At 48.4% G+C, this 17,118-nt stretch overlaps 1 protein-coding gene across 1 annotated transcript in view; it reads left to right on the forward strand.

The window, feature by feature from the left end:
* Positions 1-17,118, forward strand: part of macrod2 (mono-ADP ribosylhydrolase 2) — a 523,589-nt gene that overhangs the window by 132,337 nt on the left and 374,134 nt on the right. Inside the window, exon 4 of the mRNA XM_084461472.1 lies at positions 12,594-12,623. Within this exon, the coding sequence (XP_084317598.1) occupies positions 12,594-12,623 (30 nt within the window). The remainder of the gene's footprint in view (positions 1-12,593; positions 12,624-17,118) is intronic.

The raw sequence follows: 17,118 nt of genomic DNA on the forward strand, positions 1-17,118 counted from the left end.
TATGTGTCAGTATTGCGTCATACTTATAGCGCCACCTATTGGTGAAACAGGAAGTCCTCATAACTCCTACATACATTATCCAATTTGTCCGATATATCTCACGCTTCATGACGGTTCTGTTCTGAACACATCTATGTGTCAGTATTGCGTCATACTTATAGCGCCACCTATTGGTGAAACAGGAAGTCCTCATAACTCCTGCATACATCATCCGATTTGCACCAAATTGCTGACGCTTCATGAAGGTGACATTCTGAACACATCTATGCGTCGGTATTGAGTCACATTTACAGCGCCACCTACTGGTGAAACAGGAAGTCCTCATAACTCCTACATACGTTAACCGATTTACTCAACATTTCTCACGCTTCATCAAGGTACCGTCCTGAACACATCTATGCTTCGGTATTGAGTCACGCCTAGAGCGCCACCTACTGGTGACAGGAAGTGTCTCTCAGTACTGCACACCGAAATAGCACACCCTTTAACGGCGCCACACCCCGACACGCGTGGGGTGCGAGGGCCCGCTCACTGCTGCTCGCAGCCCTAGTTCTTCTCCTTCTTCTCCTTCTTCTTCTCCTTTACTCCAAACAAATGCCTTTTAGGCGGCCTGAACATCGATGAAAACGGATGAAACTTTGCAGATACGTCAGTCCCGGTGAAAAATTTGATAATTCATGGGTGACGGAAATGGGCGTGGCAAAACGGCTCAAGAGCGCCCCCTGGAAAGTTTAAAATGGCGAGCCCCACCTTTCAGTTTGATGTAGGCTAACGAAATTCGGTGGGCATATGTATTTCATCGAGCCACACTTAAATGTCTCTTGGAGCTATACCCAACATGCAACAGGAAGTCCGCCATTTTGCTCTTAATGTGCCATTTTGTCCTTGTTTTGACCATTTCCATGCCTCGTACTTCGACGAACTCCTCCTACAGATTTCATCCGATCAACTTCATATCGGGTCAGCTTCATCTTAAGACCTTTGTGATCAAAAGTTATCAAAAAAATTGAGTTTTCACCAAACAGCCTTGCCGTGGCGCCCTGCCAAAGTTTGACATTTCGCCATAAAACACGAAGTCCTCATAACTCCTCCATACATTATCCAATTTGTCCGATATATCTCACGCTTCATGACGGTTCTGTCCTGAACACATCTATGTGTCAGTATTGCGTCATACTTATAGCGCCACCTATTGGTGAAACAGGAAGTCCTCATAACTCCTCCATACATTATCCAATTTGTCCGATATATCTCACGCTTCATGACGGTTCTGTCCTGAACACATCTATGTGTCAGTATTGCGTCATACTTATAGCGCCACCTATTGGTGAAACAGGAAGTCCTCATAACTCCTCCATACATTATCCAATTTGTCCGATATATCTCACGCTTCATGACGGTTCTGTCCTGAACACATCTATGTGTCAGTATTGCGTCATACTTATAGCGCCACCTATTGGTGAAACAGGAAGTACTCATAACTCCTCCATACATTATCCAATTTGTCCGATATATCTCACGCTTCATGACGGTTCTGTCCTGAACACATCTATGTGTCAGTATTGCGTCATACTTATAGCGCCACCTATTGGTGAAACAGGAAGTACTCATAACTCCTCCATACATTATCCAATTTGTCCGATATATCTCACGCTTCATGACGGTTCTGTCCTGAACACATCTATGTGTCAGTATTGCGTCATACTTATAGCGCCACCTATTGGTGAAACAGGAAGTCCTCATAACTCCTCCATACATTATCCAATTTGTCGGATATATCTCACGCTTCATGACGGTTCTGTCCTGAACACATCTATGTGTCAGTATTGCGTCATACTTATAGCGCCACCTATTGGTGAAACAGGAAGTCCTCATAACTCCTCCATACATTATCCAATTTGTCCCATATATCTCACGCTTCATGACGGTTCTGTCCTGAACACATCTATGTGTCAGTATTGCGTCATACTTATAGCGCCACCTATTGGTGAAACAGGAAGTCCTCATAACTCCTGCATACATCATCCGATTTGCACCAAATTGCTGACGCTTCATGAAGGTCACCTTCTGAACACATCTATGCGTCGGTATTGAGTTACACTTACAGCGCCACCTACTGGTGAAACAGGAAGTACTCATAACTCCTACATACATTATCCGATTTACTCCAAATTGCTCATGCTTGATGAAGGTCGCATCTTGAACACATCTGTAGGTCAGTATTGCGTCATACCTACAGCGCCACCTACTGCTTACAAGAAGTCCTCATAACTCCTACATACTTTGTCCGATTTACACAACATTTCTCACGCTTCATCAAGGTACTGTCCTGAACACATCTATGCATCGGTATTGAGTCACGCTTAGAGCGCCACCTACTGGTGACAGGAAGTTTCTGTCAGTACTGGACACCGAAATAGCACACCCTTTAACGGCGCCACACCCCGACCCGCGTGGGGTGCGAGGGCCCGCTCACTGCTGCTCGCAGCACTAGTTCTCGTTGATTTTAAATAGCCTAGCCTACTCAGAAATGTGCCTCGGCAACAATTGGTTCTTTTGGCTATAGGCTATCAATAGATTCCTAACCAAAATAATCACAGAAACTTGATGTCAAGTGATTTTCTGATAGCCAGGAGAAAGAGAGAAAACACATTGACGATTCGACGCGTCGCTTTGAACACCAAGTCTGAGTCGAATCACAAAATCCTGAGTTGAAGACAGCCCTATTCACACCCATGCTTTATTCACGCCGGAGGCCTGTCTGATGGCACTGTCAAGATAAGTACAATGGCGCCATGTGATTGTGTCATTCTCACTGCACTAGCTCGATGCTTTACCGATTTAATGGGTGCACGTTGAATGCTGCTAAAAAAGCAGGTGGATGGAAACTTTATTTGCACGGCCTGTTCTTACGGCGGTCGTAAGAATAGACCTGCCCGCTATTTCTATGGCGCCCTATCTACCGCCTCCCAAACTTGGCGGCCGTAAGAATAGACTTTCCCACTATTCTTACGGCGCTGAATCTTGTTCTGGGAAATTCTGCATTCAAAACCTCACCAACTCTAACACTATCCCGAAACTCTAACCTTAATCCTAACCATAAACACAAACATTAGGTATTTATGGCCAAAATGCTTGAAATCGTAATTTCTGGCCACCATCAAAATAATCACTACCAGTTTTATTTGGTTGTAGCACTATTTGGTCCTCACCCACTGCAAGCAGAAAATAAAACAAGAAAACGTGAAACTCTGAAATATTTGTGAACCAGCACATTTAAATGCAAATAAAGAAAAAGTGTGGAAAAAAAACGAGCAATGTAACAAGTTGTTACTTCAACGAGACGTCCTGTTCTCTCTTCTAGCCCCCACTCGAAGAAGCGCTGGTGCCCAGTGATGCATTCGCTGAGAACAGGTTACAACAGGTCCTTTAACTTTGAATAGATTTCAAATGATGAAGGACATTATGCCATCTCCATTTGCGAATGACTAGGCTTGCTCCCTCATGCCATGTGTGCTATTTATAGCAAGGTGGCATTATCCCCATCTGGGGGGGGATGAACAGCACAACACAAACACACTGTCATTATTAAGGTGCAGCAGCTAGTATAGTCATTAGAACACACACATTCTCTACAGCCCTGGGCACTAATGATAGCACCACTGCTAAGGTTAGCCATCACCATAACAACCCCCGACCTACATTCTGCCAACAAAAGCTTATCGGCGGGGCCGCGCCGTTGTGCGTTCCTGGTGGCGTGGCGTCGGAAGCGCGGGGTATGATTAGAGGTTGGATTCTCTGAGCCAGAGCAGCCCCAATGGGAGGACACTGTCTTTGAGGTGCAAAACGTGGCGCATTTCCATCCCGGAGTAGGAGAAAACAAATAACCGTGAACAGCTTATATTATAATCAAAACGATTGAACAACTGTCGCCATTAACGTTAATGCGTGTCTGATTATTTATGAGGCTTGTCACATCTGCGGGGAGGCGTCAGCCTCCTTTTGTGTGAGCTTTCATCCTGCGCCGGGAGACCTCTCTGATCTCCACCATATCTCATTCTGCTGCTATGGTCTCCTTCACACATGTTACATCATGTCCGGTCACAGAAATGTTTTGGGGGGGAGGGGGTATTTTTTGGTGTTGTGTTGTCGCTGCAGTGCGCCTTCCCCGTGGTGAGTTGTCTTAAGGTCTCCTGTCGGGAGAATCATCGGAAGTGATGGCAGCATACAGAAGAGTCACTTGCTGCTTATGAAAATCTGTGAATTGGAAACCTCTATTATTACCCAGAATCTAGAATCTAAGCCAGTTGTAGCTCTGTTCACTGACCTCCTCTGTTTCAAGCATGAGGTGATTGGGAGTGTGGTGTATTCTCAACATGGATCAACTACATTTTGATGAAAGCAACACGGAGGAAAAAAATTGAATAAGTTACAATTTGACGGAAAAAAAGGGGGAAAAGTAGCCATTCTCCTTTAATGCAATGTTCTTTACTAATAGGATCTTCAATTTAAAGTGCGTTCATCCATGTCCATATTATCCTACGCGAGCTCCTTGTTTTTGGACATTTCAAAGTTTCATCAGCGAGGACGCAGCGGCACGCAAGAGACACCTCGCCGCCCGCGGATCCCAGTTTTAATGGCGTCCCGGCTCGTCCGTCTGGAGGAATCCCAGCCTGTGTTATTTTGGATATAGCGGGCGGGCGAGCGCTGGCCTGCTCCGCCTGTCTGCCGGGTAACTAGCTGGGAGCACTGGGCTGTGAAGCCCTGAGGAGCCAGCAGCCCCAGTCACCAGCAGGGAATAGGCCGCATTAACGCCAAGCTGATACCTCCAGAAATATGACTGGATAAATCCATAATATGCACCCACTGGCCCAAATCCTGCCATGGGCCCCGTAGAGAGACGTGGGGCCCGTGAAGTCAGATAACCCATTTCATCTCAACCGGAAAATAATGCTGCCCGTCCAAAGTCAGTGCACCCTCACAGAGTTGGTCTACCCAATTAGAATATCCTTGCGAATGATCCCAGACGCTTTGATTCATTTCAGAGGTGAGGGTGTTAAGGCAAAGCTGAACAGTGTATTACCTCAACTATTCTACAGCCCAGATGCGCTCCTGCAGTATTTTTGTCGGTTAGATGAGAAAAGTTCCCTCTGAGCACTAAACAAGCTTTAGAGTTTGCTACTAAGCACAATCTTTACTTCACCGGCAGATCCTTGGGAGTCAGACGGCTGCAGCAGTCAAAGAGTTGAAAGAAAGCAGCTGCAATACGCACTATTTAAAGAGACAGCCGTATAGCGGGCCAATTGTTCATTGGTGCAGACGGGGGCTCGGCCACGGATGGTGCGTTCATAGGTTGCATTGTAGTCAGCCGGTCCATAGGGCAGTGACACACCCACTTCCTCAATTACGACAGGTACGAGAGAGAGAGAGAGAGAGAGAGAGAAAGAACGCATGATTAGTATAACAATTATACAACTAAAATAAATAGACAATCGTAACACCCATTACAAGTATTTTAGAGCTGCCACTGTTTTCTCGTTGTTTACAATGGGTAATAGATAAATAGATAGATTATTTATTGTCCTTTACAGGAAATTCATTTTCATATCTTTACGGTGCTACACATAATACAAACCCATTATCATACAATCCCCACATTTACCATACAGTCACACATTTACATATAATCACCAACCATATTTACACATACACACCTGTGCATACATTTGTACACATTGCATATGCTGATTAAACGGTTATTGTGGTGGTTGAGGGGTATTGTTGAGGAGGGAGAGGGAACTTGGCTCTTTCTGAATCGGGCCCGTTTCCAGCTCTGGGGCGCTATAGAGACGAGTGCTGTGTACCAAGCGTAGCTGTAAAACATCGGTAGCCTAGCCTGCTCTTAACTCCACCTCTAGTGCGCCCAACACAGCTGTAAGCTTGGCGCTCTTCAGCTACATCAGACATGTACAGAACATCACATCGTTCTGGGCGGCTGGAAGTCCAGACTCCATTGTGAACATTTTCGCGATGAGTTAGCGATGTGTTAATTTCTCGTCGGGTTTTTCTTTTTCTTCCCCAGAGTGAAATATATTCACTCTCACTCTCAGTGACTCTTGTAGCTGTTTTGATGTCATTCCTGCGTGGTTCTCCTGCAGCGTCGGGGTGGTGAATTGATGCAGACGGATGTATATTTATGAGGACGACATGCATTTCAGGGGAAACGAACGCAGCGAAAGGTGACCTTCTTGGATAAAAGGAGGGCCTCGAAACCAAATGATGAAAGAGAATAGGATCATCCTGAGCTCATTACTGTGGGTGTGAAGGTCCGGGTAATTATAACGGTAGGAGCAAGGGCGGGCTTTGCCGTCTGCTACAGTATTGTTGTTGCTTTGTTAATGTCGTTGACGGGGGCGGTGGGGGATTTATTACTGAGACTCACAGACGTGAGAGAACTACGACTTCTACCTGTGGGATGGTACGAAGCAACACATTATTGGCTTGGATTGCAGGGAGGACATTGGAAGAATCCACTGTGTCTCCTCAAGATGATGACCGAACCTCAGAAAACTGACCAGATTCATCACGGCCCCTGATGTTCTCAGCCCAAGCTTTCCGACGCATTGCTTCTGGGAACTGAATGCCTACTTGTGTATAATCTTAAAATATGTAGTTTTCCATAGGGGGCGGGAGTGAGGGGGGGGTGATTTACTGTGGGTTCCTGTTCCTCTGCTGTGGGGAGGGGAACGGGTTGGGAGGGTTCGGGGGCGGCAGGGTCATGATGAGCCGATGGTGCGGAGGTGCTGCTGACGTCCTGACACCGCAGCTCGGCCTGCCTCTCTCCCGGCCCGTCTGGCTCTCTGGGGCTCTCTGGGGAACGCCCCCGGCTGCAAAGAACAAACGCAGAGTTACCGTCTGCTGCCGCGTGCATGGGAGGAACGCCATGCATTTTTGATGCGCCTGGAATAAAGAAATAACATGGCTGTTCTTCCAGCGACGGTCGGCTTGTGTAAGCTCCATTTCCATGTCTGAGTTCCAGTGTTAATAAAGAAAAGAAAGAAACAGTTCTGTCATTACCCGCTAGACTCGCGTCAATTTAACGCTGAGCTTCGCACACATGAGACGGGGCACACAGGAACTATTTGCTCAAACCCTGGACGGTATCTCCGGTGGTTTGAGGGGTGTGTGTGTGCGTGTGCGCGTGCATGCTTGTTCATTTCTGTGTGTGTGTGTGTGTGTGTGTGTGTGTGTGTGTGAGTGTGTGCTCGCTGTATAGATGATGAGTCTGCATGTAATGTCGGTCCATTGGCAGAGCTTGTTAGCCAGGCTTTTGGAGTGGAAAGTTATGGTGAGACGTTCCCTCCACTCAGACATAATTCAGCAAAGTTGTTTCCACTTGGCCGATTCTCTGAACACTGGAGTTCAGAACTGATTTGTTGAGCAGTAGCACGAGCGGAGTTACAGTACACCTAATGACCATCGAAGGCTTCAGCGTACCCCTGCAAACTTTCGATTTTTTTTCTTTCATGCAACTGTCAATTTCAGAATCTCTCATGTTTCCTGTTCCTCCATTGATGACTCTGAGACTGACAAAAGCTGTTACATTATTGCATACATAATAGCAACCTTGATACCAAAGTAATAGCAATCTTAATACCACACTGTTGTTTTGAAACCATGCTCCCTCTTAACTCAGCAACCTCTCTGTCCGTAGACTGGGCAACATCACACATAAACTATTTTATTATGATGATTATTATTATTATTATTTTAATGCTATCCGTTTCTCCTCCATGTTGCATAGCAGAGCTCCCGCAGGATGCACTGCTGGCCTCCAGGAGATTATTGAGATGCTCTGTAAAAGAGGGATGATATTGGCTCCAGTGGAGCAGGTTTGAAAGGGTCCAGGCGAGGTGTACGGTGGCAGGTATACACCGTCTCTGTCTGCCCCCAGGTGGGCTCCGCACTCGCACCTCCCCAGTCGACTGCACACACACACACACACACACACACACACACACACACACACACACACACACACACAACACAACTGTTTTTATGACCGCACCGCGAACATCTGACAAAGCCTGAGGAGAGACACCGTGGGATTTTTTATTCTGTTCGCAGGATTAGTGTCTCGTGGGGCCCAGCCGGCCCAGTAGGAAAACGCTTCCTCAATTAATAGGTTTTCCTCTCTTGTCACCAAGCCCCCAGACTGCTCCGCCGTACTCCGCGCTGCTGGCGTCTTTACTGGGCGTGAAAACACACGGTGGTGTCCAACGGAGGTGTCGCCCCTTCAGAGGCGTCTGTGACACAGTGTGAGGTTCTGGGCTGGGAGTTCAAAGGGCAGGCAGGAAGACGGCGGCTCCGAGGGGAGGGGCAGCGGGGTGGGGGGGTCGTGTGAGACCGGACAGCTTTCTGCCGTGGCTCGTCGCCTCCTAATGATCCCCCATCTCCAGGCAGCCGGGGGGGCGCTTCCCCCTCGATTTACGAGCCGTGTTATGGTCAACGCCTGGGACTGGCGGCAGAAACGCTAACCGCAGCATAGCCACAGCAGGGTCCAGGGGCTAGGGCTTCAGCTCTCCCCCCCGGTTAACACAGGAATACATTCAGCAGATGAGGCCCGTTAGTTCTTCTGCACGCTTCAGTTTACTGGCGCTAGACCCCGCTAACTCAGAAAGATCCCGCTTCACTGTCAGATCAACGGGTTTCATGGGTAGACTGCTTTCCCATTTCCTGTTCAAAGTTCTTGAGTGTGTGTCCATGCGCGTTTGTGTGTGTGAGAGAGATTGTTAATATGGGGTTTTATGGCTTCATTGCTAAAGGCTACCATATAAAGTAAGTACATATTCAAGTTTCCAAATACAGACTAGAGTAGTGAACTTGTGTGACCAAGCGTTGTTGTTTTTGGATTGAGCTCCTTCCTAAAGGACACATTTGATCTGGAGTTCCCCCGGGGGATGCTTGGCAGCCTCCAAAACAGTGGATGTTTTTCTTCTGTTGTCCTGCAGTGGTCAAAGGAGAACATTAAACAGCCGTACTGAAAGTCAGCGCCCGCCCATTGGCTGTGAACAGATGAGCCCGACCGCGGCGCAGCTAACCGATAATGGCCTTCTGATATTACTAATTGTTGGCTCACCCGCTCCCTCCCCGCGGGCTAGAAATGTGTTGATCCACCGCAAAGATCAGCGGACTCGAAGCTCGGGAGCTAGACGGTGCACAGAGCTAGTTCATAATTAATACACACCATTAAATATGCATTATTCCATGGACGTGGCCAAGTATGGATTTTTGTTTTGATTTTCACTCCGGATAAGTGAGGCACTTTTTCGGCCGGTCGTATTCCGTCGCCGGCTCCGCGGCTCCAGAGATGCGCGGCCACAGCTTGGCGGGCCCCCGAGGGTCTGGCGCGCCACGTGGTTTTCGAAGTCTCGTGTGCAGCATGAGAGGAGGTGCAGGTCGACTTCTCTCTAGCAGCTGGTTCTCATTTGTTGCCCTGCTCTCCGGCTCTTGAAGGGGGAACCGTTAAAGCGAGTCCCCATCCATTCTGGGGGGGGGTGGGGGAGGGGGGGGGGGGGTTAATGTTTCCCTTGATATCTGTTGCTGAGGGCAGAGCCGGTGTTTTCATCCGCAACGGTGGGTAACAGATATTTTATGTGCGGAGGAGCGCACTGCTTTCTGTAGAAAATCCCCCAAAGATGACAGGGGCCGTGATGGATCCACATGGCGCGGGAGCAGGGAGGCCGGGGAAGGAGAAGGCCCGGTCCGCGTCTCCAGCCCCTCCAGCCCCTCCAGCCAGCACGTTCACCAAGACCCCTGCCTGGACGGAGACACTGCCTGGGCTCCGCAGGCCCCTGTGGGCCTCTGTGGCCGTCTCTCTCCCGAACCATGTGGTTAGGGAGCGTCTGTTCTCCCCCGCCACACACACACACACACACACACACAAACACACACCCTTCTGTTGTACAAGCACACACACATGCACACGCGTACGCACACACACACATGCACACACGCACGCACACGCATGCACTCAATCTCACACACACATGCACACAATCACACAAACACACATGCACATATACACGGACACACACACACACGCACACACGCTGGTTGGAAATGCTGTCAAATTGATTAGCATTCCCAGCTTTTCTTCCTGATTAAGCATGGACGGCGCCTCAGGTGTGAGTTTCTGTAACGTGGGTAATTAGGCCCCAGTGTTTTAAAGGCTCAGACACTGCAGGAGAACAGACGCCTGGAGAACGCCAGCAGAATGGGACTGAGGCAGACGCCGGTTGTGGTGCAAAACTGTGGCTCTGCTGGCTTTCTAAGAGAATATTGCTGGAATACATTCCAATTGCATAATCTATAGATAGCCTCCTGCATGGCTTCCAACTAGTTGTTTTTTTGTCCCCGAGACAGGTATGTTGTGTGTTCATTGGTTGGCTGTGAGGTTCTGACAGATTGCAGAACTAAGTAAACAAAGGTTGGGAAAGCACAAACATCTCTGTCATCACAGAAAAAGCTGGAAAGGTGCTATTGTAAACATGCCAGCAGATCGTTCTGTGCGTCTCTTGTTTGTGTTTGTGTTTTTGTATGAGTGCTCTACAAAAGCACCCGGTGAAATGCACATTCTGTGGCTAGAGAGCTCTTCTTTGTGTCCCCTCTCCCACACACAGTGTGTGACGCTCGGTCCTGATCAATGAAGAACTGATGGTACCATTGAAAGCTTGCTGGCCCCCAAAAGCACTCTTCAGCACATTCATCAAGAGCAAAGACAAAGTGAGCAGGATGTTGTTCTGACGGGGGTGGACCTGTCTCTGATCCTACACATATTATTTCTCTTTTTTCCATGTTCTGAAATATAAAAGCACTTTGAGCTGCAGTATCTTTATGAAAGGTGCATACAGATTATTATTAGTAATATTATTATTATGACATGTTTCTCATCTGATGATTAAACCCCACATATACCTTTTCCTATTAAAACATCACTACAAAATGTCTATGACCAAGAATCATAGAAATGAAATGACATGTATTGTTGTTCTGATATTGAGTTAGTGTTTCAGTACAGTGTTTATAGTTAATGTTACAGTACAGCGTGTTACAGTACAGTGTGTTACAGTACAGTGTGTTACAGCACAATTTGTTACAGTACTGTGTTACAGTACAGTTAGTGTTACAGTACAGTTAGTGTTACAGTACAGTGAGTTACAGTACATTCAGAGAATGTTACAGTACAGTGTGTTACAGTACAGTTAGAGAATGTTACAGTACAGTGTGTTACAGTACAGTTAGTGTTACAGTACAGTGAGTTACAGTACAGTTAATGTTACAGTACAGTACAGTGTTACAGTACAGTTAATGTTACAGTACAGTGTGTTACAGTACAGTGTTACAGTACAGTGAGTTACAGTACAGTTAGTGTTACAGTACAGTGTTACAGTACAGTTAATGTTACAGTACAGGTACAGTTAATGTTACAGTACATGGTTACAGAGTGTTACAGTATGTAGCATGTTGCAGCATGACACATAACAATAGACAAACACTAAACCACGACAAGACAGTACAAAACAATGTTTTATTGTTTTGTACTGTCTTGTTGTGGTTTAGTGTTTGTTTTTGTTATGTGTCATGCTGCAACACTGAATTTCCCTGACAGGATGAATAAAGTATTATCGTATCATATCGTATCGTAGTACAGTGTGCAAAAGTACAGCTGGTGTACAAGCCTGCTCTTGCCCGCTACGTGAACCACACTTCAAACATATACTATACCTACTTCACTCTTCTGTAACACCCCAAATTAACAGACGCGCTCTAATCCCTTCTAATCTTCCTCCAGAGAGCCGAGAGATACCTCTCTCTGAGAACACCAGAGCTGAGCAATAAAGTGTTAGTTTTTTTAATGATAGGGCCCCCAGCGGATAGTGCCTCTCTGACGCCCCCCCCCCCCTCCTCTCTGATGCCCCCACCCCACCCCACCCCCCGAACCGCCAGGCTGTGGTCGGGGGTGAGGACGTTGCTGGAGACCGGAGGCTGCGGGGGGGGGGGGGAGTCACCAGGAAAGCAACACTGGGCCAGTCTCACTAATGAGTGTTTGTGAGTCTCACACTGGCTTAGCTCGGAAAAGAATAACAGAGGGGTTATATTCACCGCCTGATCTTAGACAGAGTATCTATGCCGGCGAATCCTCTCACCACCCCCCCCCCCCCCCCCCCTTCCCCCCTCCCCACTCTTCTCACTCTCGAGATCTAAAGCAGAGCATCAAAGAGCTCTTCTCTTAGCTTGTGACTGTTCAAACTCAGTATCCAGACACGCCGCTCTCCCGTCAGACAGACGGGACTATCACAGGGGCGCGTGAGGTGTTTCACTCAAAACACAAGCGGTCCTGTGATAAAGAGTAGACTTTCCCACTTGCCAGAAAGTCTGCGTCTCATTGAAACTGTCCAGTCTACTGTTTTTTGCTTGACCGCTTGTAGAAGCACATTTGTTTTCGAGCATAACTGTTGTCAATATCACCAGCATCTGATTGAATGCTGTTACTGCATCACAACTCATATGTCCTTTTCTCTCTTTTCCAGCTAACTCCAGTCTTCTGGGCGGAGGGGGAGGTGAGTGTTTATTTATTTTTTGGTAGTTCCTCTTCTATTCCAGTTAAGGCTACTCTCATCAGATCCGTAGCCGTCTCTTGTGTGACACACCCACGTCTCTCCGCGGTCTACCCGTGGACCGCCGTGACGCGACCGTGCCTCGACCGGCCCGTCGGGGAGCGTCAGCGTCACGAGCGGCGGCGGAAACCCAAGGCTGCTGAGCGCGGCAGGGGCCGACGGGCCGGGACCATCGAGGCGCCCCCGGTGGAGCGCCGCCGTCCAATCACACGGTTCCCCTTTTGGGTTGTTTTTGCTCTCAGCTCTGACGTGATTGGAGTAATCATTCCTCGGTGCACTGGGCAGGGGAGTGAGACATCAGCCCAATTACACAAGGAATTTTGATCTCGGGGAGGGGAAAAAAAGGAGAAAAAAAAGGGGGGGGGGATGATCCAGTGTTTTCTTGGAGTGCGAGAGAATAGGAAATCAGGTCACATTTTCAGCCTTATTGGCTTGTTTATCCATCTGTGGTGTCGTCCACGCCTGGCTGGCCTGTTCCTGGTTCTCTGGGCGTTCAGTCTGAGAGGGACAATTAGTGTGTCTATCCAGAGCTGCTGAAACCCTATCCCCATCCAATCACGCTCCCCCATCCGAGCATCTCATCTTATCTGATGCGTGGCGTTGACGGCAGGCCTGCCCGGCCGCTGTCACACGGGCCTTGTGTGTCGGACAGATCCTTATCAGTGACGGAGAGGCCCTTAGCATGGCCGGCCTAAAGTGGCTGTGTGATTGAGATCACAGGTCGCGCACATGTGTCTCCATAGCTGAGCGGAGCCCCACCTGCCAATGGTACGGCAATCTGAACACACTGCCGCGTCCCCCCGATTGCTATCTCTCTCTCCACTCCAACATACTTCTCATTGATTTGCAACATGGAGAGCAACATTTCAGGAGCAATTTCACCCCCCTTATGTTGGATGATGGTGAATTAATGGTAAAAGCATTTCACAGTCATCTATCAAATCTCTCTGATAGGGACTGCTCGACACATTAGTATCTCTCTCTCCCTCTCTCTCTCTATCTCTCTCCCTCCCTCCCTCCCTCTCTCTATCTTTATCTCTCTCCCTCCCTCTCTCTCTCTATCTCTCTCCCTCCCTCTCTCTCTCTCTCTCCCTCTCTCTCTCTCTCTCCCTCCCTCTCTCTCCCTCTCTCTCTCTATCTCTATCTCTCTCCCTCACTCTCTCTATCTCTCTCCCTCCCTCTCTCTATCTCTCTCCCTCTCTCTCTCTATCTCTCTCCCTCCCTCTCTGTCTCTCTATCTCTATCTCTCTCCCTCCCTCTCTCTCTCTCTGTCTCTCTCTCTCTCCCTCTCTCTCTCTCTCCCTCCCTCTCTCTCTCTCTATCTCTATCTCTATCTCTCTCCCTCCCCCTCTCTCTCTCTCTCTCCTCTCTCTCTCCCTCCCTCTCTCTCTCTCTCCCTCCCTCTCTCTCTCTCTCTCTCTCTCTCCCTCCCTCTCTCTCTCTATCTCTATCTCTATCTCTATCTCTATCTCTATCTCTCTCCCTCCCTCTCTCTCTCTCTCTCTCTCTCTCTCTCTCTCTCTCTCTCTCTCTCTCTCCCTCTCTCTCTGGCTTACACTGCTGTTGATTGAGTTCTTGATTTCATATTATTTTCCAAAGGTGTTTATATTGAGTCTAATGATAGTGTAGAAGCCAGGTCTAATCTGTCTATCCTGACCTGACTCTTACAAAGGGAGACAGAATTCTACTCAGGGGGTGGGATACTGTTCTGGTCAAAAACATCAGTGTACATGACTACGATGGAATGTAACTGTAGCCTGTGTCAGGAGCGAAGTCCATTCATCCTTAATTGCCTTTCCGTGATGTTTATTTCTGCCATTTGAAATTGGCACAACATGGAAGCCAATTAACCTTGCAACGAGACGGCTGGCTTTGTTTCATTTTAGACCATAAATTCACCAGGATACTTGAGACACTGCTCTGTGATTGATAGATTTTCCTTTTCTTCCCTGTGTGCGTGTGGAGGGGGGTTGGGCCGGGGGGTGGTTGAAGGATGGGGAGCTAATAGAAACCAGGATGACTCCTGGTGAAAGATCACTTTTATCTGCGTCAGGCCTGACCGGGGGTACGTCTTCTAAACAGTGTATTTCAAAAACAAACCTCTCTATCGTCTCTGCTTTCTCTTTATCTGCATATGGCCCAGCCTCTCGTTATCTCCCAGGCTCTTTATCAAGCTGAGGGGGCTGATATGTAAACCTGCTTTCTTTACCCTCTCAGGCTCTCTATCCAGCTTCCCCCTCTCTCTCTCTCTCTCTCTCTCTCTCTCTCTCTCTCTCTCCTCTCCTCTCTCTCTCTCTCTCTCTCTCTCTCTCTCAATTCAAAGGGCTTTATTGGCATGGGAAACACATTTTACATGCCCAAAGCAAAATAAACAAAAGCCTCTCTCTGTTTCCCCTCCCCCTCCTACTCCCGTACTCCTTGTTTATCAGCGGACATGTGAGGACCTCCTGCCATGCGGGGGGGAGGGGGTGGGGGGGGGGGGGGCGATGGCGGAGGGGCCCTGCTTATCTCAGCCAAGGCTGGCCCGGGCTCTGTGGCGGGCGACAGGCCCTCAGAATCAGGGGTGGTCTGTTTTGATGGCCTGCCACACCTGAGCCACAGCCGAGCCAGGTGTAGCACCGGTAACACCGCAGACGGCGGCCTGCCAGACGAGAGACTCTTCTCCCCTCCACAGGAAGTTTCATCTCTCCTCTCCTCTCCTCTCCTCTCCTCTCCTCTCCTCTCCTCTCCTCTCCTCTCCTCTCCTCTCCTCTCCTCTCCTCTCCTCTCCTCTCCTCTCCTCTCTCCTCTCTCCTCTCTCCTCGCTCTCGTGTTTCCGCAGTACTCCGCAGGGCGCTGGCTTTGCCCCACGAGACGTGCCAGACGGGCGGGAATTTCAAGAACAGTAAATGGTACGACTCTCCCCTCTTAAACGCAGTATTAGGGAGTCCTGAGGGATGCGTTGTTCCAGTCAAGTGCAGCAGTCTGTCTGTTGTTGCTGATGAGTGGGGGCGTTATTATGGCCGAGGGTACTCTCTGTTCTCTGTGTGTTCACCAAAATAGCAGTCGTTATTTCCAATAGACATGTGTGTCAGCAGGGTTTCCATCCATGTATCGCTGGTGTGGGTGCGTGTGTGTTTGTTTAGTAATAATAGCCCTGATGCGTGGGAGCAGCATGCTAAATGAAGCTGTTCGGATCGCTGGGTAATGAGGAAGGTTGTGGGGACCGATCACGTGGCTGTCACAGTGTTTACATTATCCCAGGAGAATATGGCCATCAAAACAGTATCCAGCATGACTCAATCTCTCTCTCTCTCTCTCTTTCTCGCTCTCTCTCTCTCTCTCAATCTCTCTCTCTCAATCTCTCTCTCTCAATCTCTCTCTCTCTCAATCTCTCTCTCTCTCTATCTCTCTCTCTCCATCTCTCCGTGGTGTGATAACGTGCTGTAGCTGTGTTGCCAGAGAGAGGCAGCTTTTCCAGTCTTTGAAGTCTTCATTCAAGAGGATAATCGACTCATTAGCAGTCCAGCCAGGGCCCGTCACCCATTTAGCACAGGGCTTTAACGAGACCACCCAAACAAACCGCTCCTCTAAGGCCGGACTTTCCCCCTGCAAGTCAAGCGGGGTCTGTGCATGCGAGGGTGCGTGTGTGTGTGTGTGCGTGCATGCTAGTCAGCCCTGCCATCGTCAGCTCCTTAAATAAGCTGCTCTCGGCCGCACGGCCTCCGTAAACGCCAGCGTCAGAGTGAGTCAGAGCCGCTGCTGATGTGACGGCGGGACTCTCGTCTGGTGTTCCTCGTTTGGTTGCGCCATGTTAAGGGACTGCCCATGTTAAGGGACTGCCCAGGGCAGAGGGGCCAACCTCTAACCTTGTGCTCGCAAGTCGGATCTGCTAACAACTATGCCAAAAGAAGTATCCCTATCGGATATCCGAATCGCATACTTCCATACTATATATATATATATATATATATATATATATAAGATAAGACTTTATTGATCCCCCCAGGGGGAACTTTGGCATTTCAGCAGTTGAAAATTACAGAAAGGTTGGAAAGGAGAGAAACACTAGATACAGAGTAACAAAAAAGAGACACTAGATAAGGGGGGTGGTGGTTGGGGGGCGGGGTAGCAGCCTAAAAAAGGGATATCAGGGGCTATATATGGCTATATAGGGGAGAGCCGGGTCAAAAGTCGCACGGGACGAAAGTCGCATTCACATTTTCTCCAGAATGACTGGACCTGCAATCACCTGGTTATACATGCCTGCACATATTACTGTGTATGAGCTCCCTTCACATTTTGGGCGCAATCGCAGCATATTTGACAGAGATATCGATGGAAACCACTTTTGCCCCATATAAGTAAAATAATGGTCTCATTTTTCGATTGTAAAATTGTGTTCACTTGTTTTAGTTTGCAAACATATGCAATTTTCTTAGCATATCTACTGGCTACA

Source organism: Borostomias antarcticus (genome assembly GCF_949987555.1).
Source record: "Borostomias antarcticus genome assembly, chromosome: 2".
In the NCBI taxonomy this organism is placed as follows: Eukaryota; Metazoa; Chordata; class Actinopteri; order Stomiiformes; family Stomiidae; genus Borostomias; species Borostomias antarcticus.